The sequence below is a fragment of the Zonotrichia albicollis genome, chromosome 1 (genome assembly GCF_047830755.1).
Source record: "Zonotrichia albicollis isolate bZonAlb1 chromosome 1, bZonAlb1.hap1, whole genome shotgun sequence".
NCBI classification, from domain to species: Eukaryota; Metazoa; Chordata; class Aves; order Passeriformes; family Passerellidae; genus Zonotrichia; species Zonotrichia albicollis.
This window is the reverse complement of record NC_133819.1, coordinates 82,213,304-82,228,744: the sequence shown is the minus strand read 5'-3', so window position 1 is coordinate 82,228,744 and position 15,441 is coordinate 82,213,304. Positions and strand designations below refer to the sequence as shown.

The 15,441-nt window shown below is 38.0% G+C and overlaps 1 protein-coding gene and 1 long non-coding RNA gene across 8 annotated transcripts in view; both read right to left on the bottom strand.

Annotated features, from left to right (window-relative positions):
* CTNND2 (catenin delta 2) overlaps positions 1–15,441 on the bottom strand; it is a 638,971-nt gene that overhangs the window by 77,076 nt on the left and 546,454 nt on the right. For all 7 annotated transcript variants that reach the window (XM_074545751.1, XM_026791790.2, XM_014265131.3 and 4 more), the window contains one exon: positions 5,548–5,721. In XM_074545751.1, the coding sequence (XP_074401852.1) occupies positions 5,548–5,721 (174 nt within the window). The remainder of the gene's footprint in view (positions 1–5,547; positions 5,722–15,441) is intronic.
* LOC141729828 (uncharacterized) lies at positions 7,314–15,440 on the bottom strand. Its single transcript, XR_012581266.1, has 2 exons — positions 9,747–15,440; positions 7,314–9,314 (listed from the first exon to the last, which is right to left on the bottom strand). It is a non-coding gene; the product is annotated as an uncharacterized LOC141729828 (long non-coding RNA).

Genomic DNA, 15,441 nt, shown 5'->3' with positions numbered 1-15,441 from the left:
AAGCTTGTTCCAGTTGTTTAGAGGAACAAGTCATCCCTCTATGTTAAAAGATGAGCTGGTGGGGAAAAGCAGCAGCCCGGCTGAACAAAGCTGGAGCTCTGGAAAAATGAACCGAGTTTTTCCCTTCCCTTCAGAAGAAGGGAGCTCAGGAGGACTACATGGATGTTCTGAGGTTTCAGGGAGAAAATCAGAAGGCCAAAGTCCAGCTAGAACTTAATCTGGCTACTGCTGTAAAAGACAACAAAAATATAAGTTTCTATAAATACAGCACCAACAAAAAGAAGGCTAAGGAGAATCTCAATCCTTTACTGGATGCAGAGAGAAATACAGTGACAGGGGATGAGGGAAAGGCTGAGATACCTAACCCTTCTTGCCCTTGGATCACAACACCCCTGGGCAGTGCCACAGGCTGGGGGCAGAGTGGCTCGAAAGTGGCCAAGCAAAAAAGAACCTGGAGATGCTTCTTGACAGGGGTTGAACACCATCCAATGTGTGTCCAGGTGGCCAAGAAGGCCAAGGGCATCCTGACCTGTATCAGCAATAGTGTGGAAAAGGAAGTTGGCCATCCTGTCATTAAAGCAGATGAGGGAGTTCATAAAGCCTGTAAAGTAACTGAGACAGAAGACTGAGTGCACAGAAGGGACAAAGCAAGGCCCAGAGCAGGTGTGCTATTGGTTCCAATGTAAGCCAGAAGAAATAAAGTAAATCTTGTTTCCTGGTTTTAAAAGATAGATATTGCCTATTAAGTCATGATAGTAGTTTTTTTTTAAGAATCATATGAATGAAGATTTTATTTTTAAGGGTTTGACTAAACTAAGGAAATGCCACTTGTGTTGACAACATTGTGTTACAACTGCATGTAACAGCAAAGGTTATGTAGGAGCAGAGGCAATGGGCAATAACTGAAACACAGGACTTTTGCAAAACAGCAGGAATTGCTTCTTCACTTGTGAGGGGGACTGAACACGAGCACAGGTTGCCCAGAGAGGTTGTAGAGTCTCCAGTCTTGGAGACATTCAGAAAACCATCTGGACATGGTCCCAGGCAACTGCCTCTAGATTGCCTTAATTAAGCAGGGGGTTGGACCCGATGACCTCCAGAGGTCCCTGCCAACCTGAGCTCCTTCGTGATTCTATGAGTTCAGAGCAATAGGTCTTGCAATATTGCAGCAATGTCTGGCAGATAAACTGACATCAACCTAAATTCAGCTGTCAGATACACACAAAGACACAGTAATAAGGACATATCCTAATATTTCCTTTCTTCCTGAGAGGGCAATTTTATTCAGAAGGGACATAACCTTGGATGCTTGACATTGTTAACTTGAGGACATTTTGCATGTAACTTTTTACAGGCTCAGGAGATTTAATGTGTTAATAGCCAATTGACCAAGGTGAAAATTAAAAAGAACTTGCCACTTTTATTTTTACCGTCTGAGGAGAAGTACTAATGCCAGACTACATATAAAAAGATAATCTTTTACAGGATCACTCTTGTAATTTTAAACCATGTAATTTTTTCAATCCAAGGCATTAAAAGAAAAAAAAATATATGAAGTTTCAGAAAGAACTTCTGGTTTGAAGAGTTATAATGGGAGAGATTTCTTAATAAGCAGGCAATTGTCTTCAGAATAGAGCTGGGAGAGTCAGAAAGTCTCCTTTTTTCTTATTCTACATTTCTGCACAAATTTGGTTAAACACAAATTAAGTGGCAAAGAAAAATAACAGAGCTCCCAGTGAAAGTTAATACCTAATGGGAAATAACGAGTTTGCACTGCTTCCAAAGGCATGTCTCAAACCTTATTTGTTCAGGGAAAACTCCAGCTAAGATTGATGAGGAAAGTGTTTCCCTAGTTTTATTATTTCATATTTCTAAGCAGCTTTAATATTCAAGTTCACATTAAGTATAATTACAAAAAGCCTATTCTTTAAAAAAAAAATAAAAAACTTAGAGAGGCAATGAGAGGAAGCAAAGCCTAACCCAATGGCCATGCTTTTCATGTGTTGCTCCTTCTGCCTGCAGGATGTTCAGGATATCATGAAACTACTGTGGTTATGATCTGATGGGATAAAACATTTTGGGAAGCAATGACTTCTCTAAAACAGTAACCCTTGCAGTCCCATGTAGCAGCTGAGCTTGGCAGAAGGTGGTGGGTGGGTGCAGCTCCCGGGCTGACAAACTGCCCCACTGCTGTCAGGCAGCAGCACTGAGCTTGGAGTGCGTATTATGGCTATAGAATATACTACAGGGGGACATGCAGTGACCCTGGCTGGTGTCAGAGGTCACTGTGCAGGGCAGCAGTTGGACCTTAGGCAATGTGATGCTCTGGCAGTGATGTGGAAAATGTTAATTTGTCCAGTCTTTCCAAAAGACTTACATATTGCCTGTCTCCATAGATATTATTCCAGAAAGGCCAATCCTATTTTTCATGGATGCATCAAGTAACCACATGAACAAAAAAGATATCTCTGTGTGGATATGCATGTAATTTTCCATGACAAAGGTGCTTCTTCTCCTTCAGATTCCAATTCCAGTGTCCTTCTTATGTGATGACATCTTGATGTAGAACAGTGAGATGAACAAATGTCTGTGTTTACCTGAAACAGTCGCCTCCAAAACAAGTTCTGCTTTGTATATAAGCTGTCAATCTTTTTCAAAACCAGAATATACACCAAAGTCATAAATTATGCCAGGTTTAATTTTGACATTGAAAATATTCTTCCTCATACCTCAAAATCAGTATCCTGTTGTACTGATAAATCTTCATTTGGATCTCTTAATGTATTTGCCACCAAGATGCTCCTTTTCTGGTTTGTTATAGACTGTGCTTGGTGTAGTAATAATTGCACTGACCAAATATTTCATTGGTCATTATAAAAAACTCCCAAGTTTTACTTTGCAGATGAGTAATATATGTCAAGACTTTAGTCCTAAGTGTTTCATTTTGACATAGAAAAATTGTCTGTAAATATAAGTATGTCTCATTTTTTTCTTTTATGTTAGTATTTGGCTTTAGAAGGAATTCCTGCAACTGAAGCAGTGCTAAAATTGTCCTTAAGATTCTGTTTCACCATGTGCATGTGTTGATTTTATGTGTATGTATCCCTGAGAAACTATACACCCTGAAATAATGAAAACTTTCAGCCTTTCTGAGCTATTAATCCTTAAAGCTACATACTGCTGCTTTCTTTTTGTGCCTGAAATTCTCCAAAGCAGTCTAGGGGATTTAGACACATATCGTCTGTTAATTCTAGTGGTAGACATTTATCTAAATCCCCTACATAACTTTTTATTTTTTAAAAATTACTCAGGCTTCCTTTTATCTGCTCACTTTCTCTCTGTAATAGCACTGGCTAAGCACTGCCTGTGTTAAAAATATTACCTCCTGGCCACCCAAGAGGATTAGACAGCTTTGTACCAGAGGAACCAAAAGGGTGAAACAGCTAGGAAAGAACTGTGCAAGTGTATCAACTGCATTGTATTTTTTTCCAGAAGAGACTGTATCTTCAGTGGTGTGTGAGCACACCTGGTAGGCTGGGTGCTTCATATAGTCTGTGATTCTTCTGGTATTAAAATAATGCTAATTGGAAAAAGCCCACGACTGCTATTGTTATTAATAGCAACACTGTTTATCTTCATACAGTTTGCTCTTCTCTCTTTCAGTTTTAAGTTTCAATAATCATAAAGTTCTTGAAAGAATTCAAGTAAAAAAAAAAATACCATTCTTTATACAATTACCATTTGTTGGAGGAACTAAAAAAATTAAAATCTCCCTTAGGAATAACCTCTTCTTTTAAGAGTTTTCTATCTTTTATTTCAGTAATTTTATATCTGGACTGCAGCAGCGGAAAGGAGAGGTCAAAAGGTGGAAACATCAATGCTTATGTAATCCCCAAAGAGGATTACTCCCCTCACAAAAATGGCTAGTATGACATGTGAAATTAAGGATATTCATTCTGTGTCTGCACATCCCTTGTAATAGAATTGGTGAATCTTTAGAAAAATAGAGCAATATGAGAACAACTCAGCTTTTCCCATGGTATCAGCACAGATAGTATTAAAGTCCAAAACCAGTTTTTCTAAGCCAGCACTTGCCAAAGAGCTCTGCAGAGCCTCCCTTCCTCTCACTGTACACTTCTGCCAACTAAAGGATGATAGGTATACAGATTTATTAGAAATGGGAGAAGGGACACCACTTGGATTTTAGCACTTCCATTAGTCCTGGCAAACATGCATGCATTGTTTTCTCATTTGGACCAGGACTACACCCATTCCCAGATGGATAGTACACATTTATTACATTTTGCTGCCAGGATTACACCATCTGAAGCAGTCTAAAACATGAGAATAATAAAACCATAATGACTTTCAGGCACAGTGCTACATAGGACAAAAATCACTGAACAGATACTTTGTTAAATCATTTTACATGCCATTGAATGCAACAGTCAATGACACATTATAAATCTGGTGGAACACCATTATAAAAAAAAACCCAAAAACATAATATGTCTTGGAAGAGCTAGTGAGTGTGCCAACCCAACTTCCAATAAAACTTTATGTGAAAAAGAAAACAACTTCTTAGTGCCAGTGCTAATATTTAAAAATGAATGCCTAATTAAATTGGTATTTACATATCACATACGAATGCCCAACTGCTTAAAACCCAACAGGATACCTTTTGAGACATAACTTTGATCAGTGCATTTCCCTGTACATGACTGTTTTCATTGCAAATGAGAAAAATTCCTGCTGAGAGTTAATTTAAAATCAATGCATTAAAGTTACACCATAGGATTACACAGTTAGTTCTTTCAGCCAATTAAACCAGTTTACCACCAGGAAAGTTGCCCTAAAAAGTAAACGAAGCTCAATGTTGAATTTTACTGATCTGTTCTAAATTTGAAAGCATTTTCTTAAATTTTTCACTGGACATACTGCAAATCATATGTAAAAGAAAAATGGTGCTTTTGAATACAATTGAAAAGTAGGATTAGCTGGAACAGAGTGCCTTGATTGCACATTTCCTCACTCGTATATAACTAATCATATTATGAATGTATTTTAATAATGCCTTATTTTTAAAAAAAAGTAGATGCTAAGATTACTTGATGTCACATCATTTATATCTTGCTCTGCCCTGCCTTCTCCTAAGGGACACAATGCCAACCAGTTTCTGCAGTGACAAAACAATATGGATTCCTTTGATTGCCACTGGTGGCATTTTTGGCTCATTTTTCATGGCTCTGTCACCCAGGTTCATAAAGAATTGCTTCTCCTTATTCTCCATATTTGGATATTGGTTTTCAGGGGCAATTTTTCATACTTGACTTGGCTGATGTGATGTTTGCTCCTGTACGCTGACATTTGCTATGATATGAGTACCTAGGACTTGAATTACTATCTCAGATTTGACTTCAGATAGTTCTATGAGAACAGAAGGTTATTCCACTACCAGCAGCAATTAGATACATTTATATCACCAGCCTGCTGTCAGCTGCAGGTACAGAACTGAAGAGGAAATATGTATTGGGTTAATATTCCTACCTTCCAACTCCCAGCAGCCAAGTTCTGCAGTGCCCCCGCTGCCCCCTCCAGCGTGTCTGGATTTGAGCACTCAGAAAGAAGTGTGAGGTAGGGTTTGACTATTGAAGGGTGCCACAGCATCTGGATTCCTTTGGGTGGTTCTGCACAGTCTGGGAGAGGTCCTACGCCATCCCACTGTTAGAAAGCATAAATCAGATTGTCAGCAAGGAACAGTGAAATACATTTGAGAATTGCCTCAGATGCAGCTATAACATCTGTGAAGGCATCTGCCCATAAACAGATGTTCTCAATTTTTGCACATCATGTGATTCTTCATGGAGGAACCAAATTTCCTACTCAGCATTCCATACAGATGAACTATAAGATTGGCAGAAATCCCAATGTTTTAGCTAGCTGAAAAAACAAAAACACTTTTCAATTTATGTATTTTTTTGTGTTTGTGTGGGAACAGAAGGCAAATGAACATTTTCATAAGAGACAAATCTAGAACTTGCACGGGGAGAGAGATTTTCTTTTCACATCCGTCTCAGTTCTCCACATTGTCTGTCTTCCCATGAGAAGAAAAACAGCACAAAATGCTACTATGAAAAACGAAATCATTCAAGGTCATGAGCCCTCTGTGCCATGAAAGGCACAAGTGTGACAAGTCTTCTTCAATGGCACAACTTCTGGCTTCTCACAATGAGAGTGCAGGAGGTGCCAGCCAGCCAGCTGTGTGGTCTGAGACTCCAATGCAACTGGCAGAATCAGCCCGCACAAAACATGCTGCTCCTCTCATCACATGCCGAGTATTGCCATGAAAAACAACCCAAGTCTGATATCCAAAATGTGCAATATTTAAACCTGACCAAGTGGTAGGTTATTGCAAAAACTCACTCTTACCAGAAATAACTATATTCCAGGAGGACAGGGATTCTCCTCTCTAGTGGAGCACACAACACTTGCACCTATGTATGAAACATCTCAAAGGAAAATACACAGACTTTCTTTTTGCCTTTTAAACAAAAGTAAGATGTAGAATGCACTTTCAATAAAAAATTAAATGGAAATCTACTTATATATTTATTGTATATTTTGTTTTGTTTTGTACAAATAAATAGATTTTAATAATTCATGGCACTAATGCAACTGTTAGAAACAAGTCTGAACTTTTTAAGAAATACCTTTTCTAACACTTCTGACATGTCGACATTGTGTAACAGAATAAACAGTAAACTTTTAGTACCTTGGGTGAGAGGTTACTGTGCCTAAATAAACAGAAAATCTGTACCATAACATTAACATCCACTAAACTGATAGCATAAGTCAAATTAACTCCTGTTTTAAATCTGCAACAGTTAATTTAACTAGGTTTATTGTGAGCGTACAATAATCCTTGCACTGGGAAAGACCTAGAACCTCTTGTTTTCAGAAAGTATCAACCATCATTTTATTTACAATAACTTTAAAAATAAAATACATATATTTTAAGGGACAATCAATCAAGTGTTCCCTAATAACAACTAACCCAATTTCAAGGTTTTGTGTGATTAATGTCTTTAGGAATGAAACCTGCTATTTTTTTCTAAATTAAATCAGAACAAACACCAAAGTGGAAAGCTAGAGGAACCATTTCATACACATGAGCAGTTACCAGAAAGCAGCTCAGGTGTAAAACTCACTATGCTGGACAAATGTTATCATAGTTCAAAAGAACTGGCATAGCAATGCCCAGTGGTGGTTGAGAAAGTAGAGGACAAATGCCTTCTGGAGAAACAATGCCTTCAAATGACACTATTATGGGGCTGTGCCTTTGAAATTTTTAATGCATTTCTGCCTTTAAACCAATAGATTGTTTTCAGTGCATGTGATTCAATTCTTCTTTTTCCTCCTTATAAATCACCAGCCTTGCTAGAAATGAGTTCTTTTCAGCTCATAAAAAATACATTAAAGCCTGCTTCTTATTTTAACTCTCAGAATTCAATCATTCACACTGTCAGATTTTTTTGAAAACAAATGAGAGACATATCTTACAGGTCAAATCTGACTTCACCCCAGGTTTAGGTTTTGCACCTTAGTAAGACCACTAACGAATGACTTGTGATGTCCAAGGGCACCAGTTCAAGTCTTCACTTGTCTCATTCCAACTTGCACGAATTATGCATTATGCAACTAAAGAGTGTTTGTACAGGGTATATTATTTCAAGGACAAAGCACATGAAATGCATCAAATATACCAGATCTACCCATATGAGGGGGTATATACCTCTCTGGGGGTATGAGTGTTTTTTATGCTCAGCTATTTACACTTGTATGATCCCAAGGACTACTGGAAATCAGCTGATATAAATAGAGCTCCATATACATGTTCATGCTGTGCTGGTACATATAAAGCACTGGAAATGATCTAGCAGATAAATTAATATTTAATGTTGTTTTGCCATTCTGCCCAGTAATGAGAAAACATTAAAAAAAAAAAAAAAGGAAACAAATTACTGCATTTCCCTGCTCTCCTTGCAACTCACTTTCAGCATGATTACATTAATTTATCACCAACTGAGAGGGAACACCTTTTTCCCAGGATGCTGCAATGCCTTAGAGCCCATGTAATAATGATGAAAATCTTTGGTACCACACATACCTGTGCAGGAAAAGCACAGGAAATTCAGTCACCCTGGGAAATGTCCTGCTCTCCACATGTGGTGTGTGCGCCCAGAGCAGCTGAGGGGCTGCACAGCGAGGGGGGCACTGCTCACCACGCTGCGCTGCTCTTGCCTGGGTAATTACCTGCACAGCAGCTGGTATGGAGCCATGTTTCAATTTGTGCTGGAAACAGTGTTGATAACCCAGGGATGTTTTAGTCACAGCTGAGCAGCACTGACACTCACACTGCGTAATACAGCCTTTTCTGCTCCCCATCCTATGCCACCAGCGAGGAGAATGGGGATGCACAGAGCTGGGAGGGAATACAGTCAGGACAGCTGACTCCAGCTGACCAAGGGACATTCCATACCACATGGTGTCATGCTCAGAATATAAAGCTATGAGGAAGAAGAAGGAAGGGAGGACATTCACATGGGGTTTGTTTACCCAAATCGCTGTTATGCATTGTGGAGCCCTGCTTTCCTGGGGATGGCTGAAGATGGGAAACGTTCATGCCCACTGCCCATGGGAAGTGGTGAATGAATTCCTTCCGTTGCTTTGCTTCCCTGTGGGGCTTTTGCTTTCCCCATTAAACTGCTTTTACCTCAACCCACACATTTTCTCACTTTCACTGTTCTTCACCCCCTCCCACTGAGTGAGGCTGTGTGGGTTTGGCTGCTGACTGGGGTTAAACCACAGCACCTGTGGCTGCTGTGTCTGTGGCAGCCTCTTCACTGTAGGGCTTGGTGGCTTCTGTGTAGTGAGCCCAGTGCCTGAAGCTGTGCAGCCCAACTGCTGCGGGACACACAGAACTGATAGGGGTAAGCAAAGAGGCTATTGCAAAAGAGATTTGCCTGATATCTTCATTCATTTATTTCGTATTTCACAAACATCAACTCTCTGAGCAAAAAAAAAGGATATTTTTCCCTGTGTGGTATTAGAGTCCATATCTAAAATAGTGGTTAAGGCATGGCAGAAGTTGTTTTGCAGTTTGCATTGCTAAATATTAATGAGCTGTGGCAGCATCCTCACCCAGTAAACACTTGTACCCAGTAAATTACTGGAAGAGTTACTGTACTGTTGCTGCCCATCAGGAATGATCAGGAAGGTCTATCTGAAATAGACTGAGGCTGCAGTAGGAGCCTCTGAAAAAGAAAAAACATGCAATTACTCTTCCTAGCTTATACCAAGGAAGAAAAAAAAACAAGTCATAAACAAATATTCCTTCCAGGCTTCCCTCCTTCAGCTGAAATTACCCACATATATTGTGGTTGAAGCTGACAAACTGCTTGTTACGTGGGTGAGATACAAATCTCTCATTTCCTGAAACTGATGCAAAAAAAAGAATGAAAGTCTAGAAAAATAAAAAGCCAGATATCAAGATCTTTTAAGAACAACAGAATTTTGATAGTAAGAGTACTCCAATAAAATTTCCAAATTTTCATAATTGGAACTTTGAGAGGAGAAAAAGATCACTTATCGAGATGCTTTCCTGCGCTGCACAATAGATTATCTACCACCACCTTCTCATTTTAATGAAAGTAAATCCAAATTTATAGTGCAATTGTACTAAATACCTGGGAAGGCTTCAGCTCAGCAAGAGAAGTATATCCTGCAGATTTTAGGGTTTGTACTAACAACCTCAAATTGTTGGGGTTTGCTTTTAAATTGGTATCACATGACCATAGGCTTTCCTGTGGTAACAAAAAAACAGTGCTTGATTTGAATCTGTTACATATGAATACTTCCTTTACCCCAGTCTGTACAAAATATCACTACTGAAAAAATCTAGGAAAAAAAACCCAACAAACCCAGCATTGTCTAAAACCATCTAGACCTCTCTCCAATGATCCCAGACGTTTGGGATGGTATGATTACTCTGTAGCTATGTCCCTTGAAGCAGCAGCAACAAAATTCACATGAGCAATTACACAGTGCTTACTAAAACCATCTCTGAAATAACAAAGACTTTTAAATTAAAAGGCCCCTTAAGATGACACTGATATCTCATCCTGCATGTCTTAGTGGCTGTGACAGTCTCTGCCAGCTCTCCCTAGACAGGTCAGTCCAATAACCGCTTTTGGACAGCTTTGTCCAAGAGGTGAACTGGCCAGTGCTAAACAAAGAGTAGAAACCAGAAATTCAGCAACAAAAAAATACAGCGAAGCCACAGAGCTTGATTTTAGAATCCATGCAGCTGGTACTAAGCAGGCAGGAATACCACTGTTTACATCAAGTCAAACTTCAGTTTAGATATCCAGGCCTAAATAAAGGTGGTGAATATAAATGCAGGTGTTAACTGACACAGAGACTAGAGTAGCATGGTGGGAGAGAGAGCAGAATAAATAAAGGTACTTTTCCCAGTTTGATGTAACATTTACAATTACAGGAAAGGTGTTTGAAATGCTTTCAAAACATTTAAATGTATTGAATCATTATAATTAATTCCAGATATTAATAAATCTAAATTGTACTTTACATTGTACATTACACTCTTAAAATAATTGTCAGTGCCTTTATTTAACTTTTTAATAATATGCTTAATATTAGCTAAGAAAAAAATATTAATTCAGTTTGTATATTTTCTCTTTGCTTAATAAAAGACCCTTACCAAATGAAGGGAGATGGAGTTAAAGCTTCATGCCCTTCTCCTCTCCACAGAAAGCTGAAGCTAATTGGCTTTGCAGTATGTTCCATGAACTGACAAATACAAATTATATTTAATAACACTGCAGTTTTGACTTTGAAAACAAATTGGCCACACATGACACTGAGAGTCTCACAGAGTATCTGGCAAGATGCTGTGTTGGCAAGCAAGAAAGCAGAAATGCTTTCCAAGATGCTCTGCAAGGAATTGCTCAGGACAGTTGATTCTTGCTACTCGACATTTGACATAACCACCTTGTGCAAGATGAGGAAGCAACAAGTGGAATTAATATTTCTTCTGAGCAAGAATGTATTGGCAACACAGCTCTTCATCCCTAATCACAGTTCATGTTATTGGTTAAACCCAGGACCTGCCACCATTTCTCTGTTTCTGGGCTTATTCGCTTGCTATGGCTTGGTAGAGCATGAAGCACACTTGGTAAAACAGTAGTCTCACCACATGAAAAGACTTATCTGGCAGGTTTATTTTTTATGCTTTTTGAAATATTATTGCCTTAAACCTTTTATTTCACAAAGATAGAAGAATTTATAGGCCATTTAGCAAGCATGCTAAAGAGGTGTGCCAGTCAATTCTTAATGATCTATAACTTGAAATGTTGCTGTTATAGCTTAAGGCTCCTGACAGAAGGTGAAAAAGAAGGTCAGGCTCATTTCAGAAGTGTCACTTCCAATCAAAACCAGACTTTGGGCTAGATTCTGGTTTGACAAGAATGATCACAGATGGGGAACTCGAGATAAGCATGAAGCCAAGAAGTCAACTTGTCTCTCTTAGAGAAGAAAGGAAAAGAAATGAAATTGTGCCACATGTATACATAATGGGCTGTATAACAAGAAACAAATAAGGATTAATGACAATTCCCTGGCATTTTTTTTTACTGAAGTTGGACCACACACCTGATTTGTCCTAACTGCTTTTTGTCATATTCCTCATTTCTCACACAGCTCAAAGAATAAATCTGTTGGCAGCAGTGAGCATGCCAGCAGCATGAACAGCATTTTCAGCAGTGGAAGAATCAGCTTCCATTTGAAGAGTGACACAATACAAGGCAGAGAGGTTGATGTCTACAAGGTCCTAGTCAGAGATGAAGGGGTCTGAGGCTGGAGAGCTTATTGGGGTGAGTGTTTATACCAGCTGATCACAGGTAAGCAGCAGAGAAAAAATAACAAAACAGCAGAGAAGTATAGGTTTGAGACAGAAGCCAAGTGAGCTTTTTTTTTTCCTGAGGCCTTAACAGAAGTTTTGATTTCTGTGTTTCCAAAACTAAAACCAGTGCTGTATCTAGATTTTATCACAAACCTTCAAAAGGTTTGGGCATCTTCTAACATTTAATTTGTGCAACAAAGGAGATGCCTCAGAAACCTCTCTCAGCTCTAGTAAAATAACTGTGGCTCTTTTAACATCACCCACTTTTATTCTGGAATGTGGAGAACACTTGTTTCCTGTGATCCTAAGGGAATTCTTTAAGTAAAGTAATGTGCAAGGTGTCATTAGACCTATGATCTGAACAAAGACACATCTCTTACTTTATTCCAAGATGCATAGAAGTTGCCATTATAGACAACTGACAGACAACTGGCATCATTAATAAAAAATAAATTCCAGTTTGTTCTTGAAAGACCTTTGAAAGAAGACACATTTTATACTACCACTCAGTTCTGTTCTTTCCTTTAAGTAATTTACATGTGACAACACTTGAAACGTAACTTAGAAAAAACTGGGATACTTGCTCCATAAATCATAAACCAAAGAAATGAACTTGTAGTTTCTTTGTAGAGAAAACCCATGAAAAGTGACTTTAATATCAAACTTCTCCTGTTTTATGGCTTAAGAAACAAAATCCCCTGTTCTGTGAAGGATTTTTTGTAAGTACAGAAAAGTGCATCTTCATCCACATTCTTTGTCTAAAATGGTACATCTGTTTTTCTTTTGCAACTACAATAGTTTTGCTACTATTTTTTTTTACAAAGACTTTTATCCAAAAATTAAAGACTATCTCATAAATGCACAATGAAGTTCAAGTAAATACACATAAAAATGAAGAAACTAAGTTACAGTGATAGTGTAATAGGAAAATTTCAAAACTGCATTCACTTAAATCTGAACAATTTTCCTCCACACTCTTTCATACATCTTATATTCTGAGAACGACTGAAACAGCAATTTTGTTTTACAAAACCCCCATGGCCTGCCAATAAAGGAAAAAAACCCTACACCCTGAACACATATCTTCTGGGGACATAAAATCTAGCAACATAGAATGGACACTACTCCCCTGTACTGAGGTGTCACAACTGACAGAGATGTACCTGTGCCCTGGGCTTTACCTGAAAAGATAAAACTCCTAAGTATTAAAGGAACCACAAAGACAAAGAAGCAGGTCTTTTCACACAATTGGACAATTGTGTCCACACTGGACAAGTACCTCTGAACATACTTATGTACTCATTTTTGCAAAATAAATGGACAAAAAGGTTAAATTTACCCTTATCACAGTTTAAGTTATTTAATGCTATTAATATAAATATGGTTACATGAAAAAGATTGCTTTTCTTTTCCATTTTTGAGGATAAGTTGGGAGAGCTGTTTCTGGCACAGTGATCTTGGTGCTATTGTTTTGGTGGCACTCTAGTTAACTTGATAATATATTAACTTGATAATATACTTCAAATCATTTGGAATGTTCAACAGCAATCGAGGATTATGGGGTGAAAATAACCTGCAGAAGGCTCACAAGGCCCCCTTAAAATTCCTGAACTGAATAATATCCACATGTGAGACCTTGAATATGGCAAGATGAAGATGGATGTCTGGATTTAAAGGAAATTAGATGGAAGAGAAAACACCATTAGAAAAATGTTTCTAATACTTGTAAGAAAAAGCAGTCCTATGCACAACAGAATTGGTTCTGGAAAGAGTAAATTTATGTCCTTGCTGCAGAAAATCCTAGTGATCATAAACTTGAAAATATGTGTGTAGTTTTATTGTTCTTTAGACTTTAAAAATTATATAAAACCGTTCCATGAGGCCAACACTAACAGCTCTGAGGAAATCTTTACCATGCAACATACTGATAACGAGCACTCATAGAAACAGACAAAAATATTTAAGAGCAGGCAAAAGCATGCACATTGTAAAGATAATTGGCCAAAAGAGCTCATCCCTTTGGCCTGGAGGAGCAAAAAAATGTTTTTAAGGGAACCATTACAGTACAGAGAGGCCCCATGGGAATGGTGAAAGAGTCAACAGTACAGAGTTAAAAGTACGACTGTGAGATCCAAAAGTCACAGAAGAAAGAGAAGACTTAAAAAGCCTTTAGCTAGTGAGTGTGTGTGCATGTGTTAGTAAACAAAGCAGCAGAGAGCAAGCCAAGCTGCAGTGTGACGCTTTCATACCCAGACATGCTATTTTTTGCTCCTGCACTTTGAATAACTGCAAGCACAGAGTGTGAGAACTGTTAATTCAGTAACAGGGATGATGACTACTTCATGGGGTAAAATTAGTTTGCTTCAACACTTCTAATCTCCAAGTAGCCTAACACAGGAATCCCAACAAAAGGCCATAATAAATTTGAGTTATCTGATGATAGGGCGTTTAACCACAAGAGTAGGTGAAATAAGTCTTACAAGTAATGAGTGCTGCATTTTTCAGTATCCAAGCTTTAGCTTAGTAGTGTTGCTAGAACCTTTCCACATCAACACAATTTAGCTTCAGGAACTCAGGAATATTTTCAGTACTGGTTGACATCATTTATTACCCTGTGCACTTAATTGCTTACTCAAATAAATATTTTCTTTGAGCAATCTGAAACAGAAATAAACTACAATGCAAAAAAGTAAGTAAGTGTAGGAAGAAGTGGAAAACTTACTACTGCCATCACAGGCTGTCTGAAAAAGCCCATAAATCAGTAGCCATTCTTATTGCTATTTGCTGTGTGTACAGTGTCTTTCTCTGCAATACAACTGTTAGTATTCCCCAAATTACAAGTTCTTAATAGGATAAAAAAGAGATAAACACACTTTAACAATCAACCCACCCAAAATGATAACCTGTCAAATAACTTGAGGAAGCAATCAAGGCTTAGCTTTTCAACTTTTCTTTGGTAACAACATAAAATATATCAAAATATGAATGCTTTTATAACATTCACTCGTATTGCTTGATTCAGTCGTGTACAGTTTTCTTTCAATGTGTAGAGACATGGTACAAGACTAACTTTCAGTGAGTGTATATATACAAGCCTGATGTTTGTTTGCATTAAAGCCTTTCTACACACACATGGCTCTGTGGAAGTACAATGTAAAGTATATGCAGATTACACTTTTCATTAGAAATGGCTTCCTTTCAAAGAGCATTTTATGGTATTTATGGCATTCACAGTGTACCCATGACTACAGTTTCCAGGTGCACCACATAATGTACAATTTCTCAAGCAAACATATTTTATTACTCCAGAGCCATATTCTACTTTAAGCTCTCAGCTAATTAACAAGGACAACAGTTTTGTATATTATGCATCACGCATTTAATTTCTAATACAGTGCATTAATTATTTATATTTTAAATGATGGGCACTTCAACTACTCACAACACAGCTGCAAATAAGT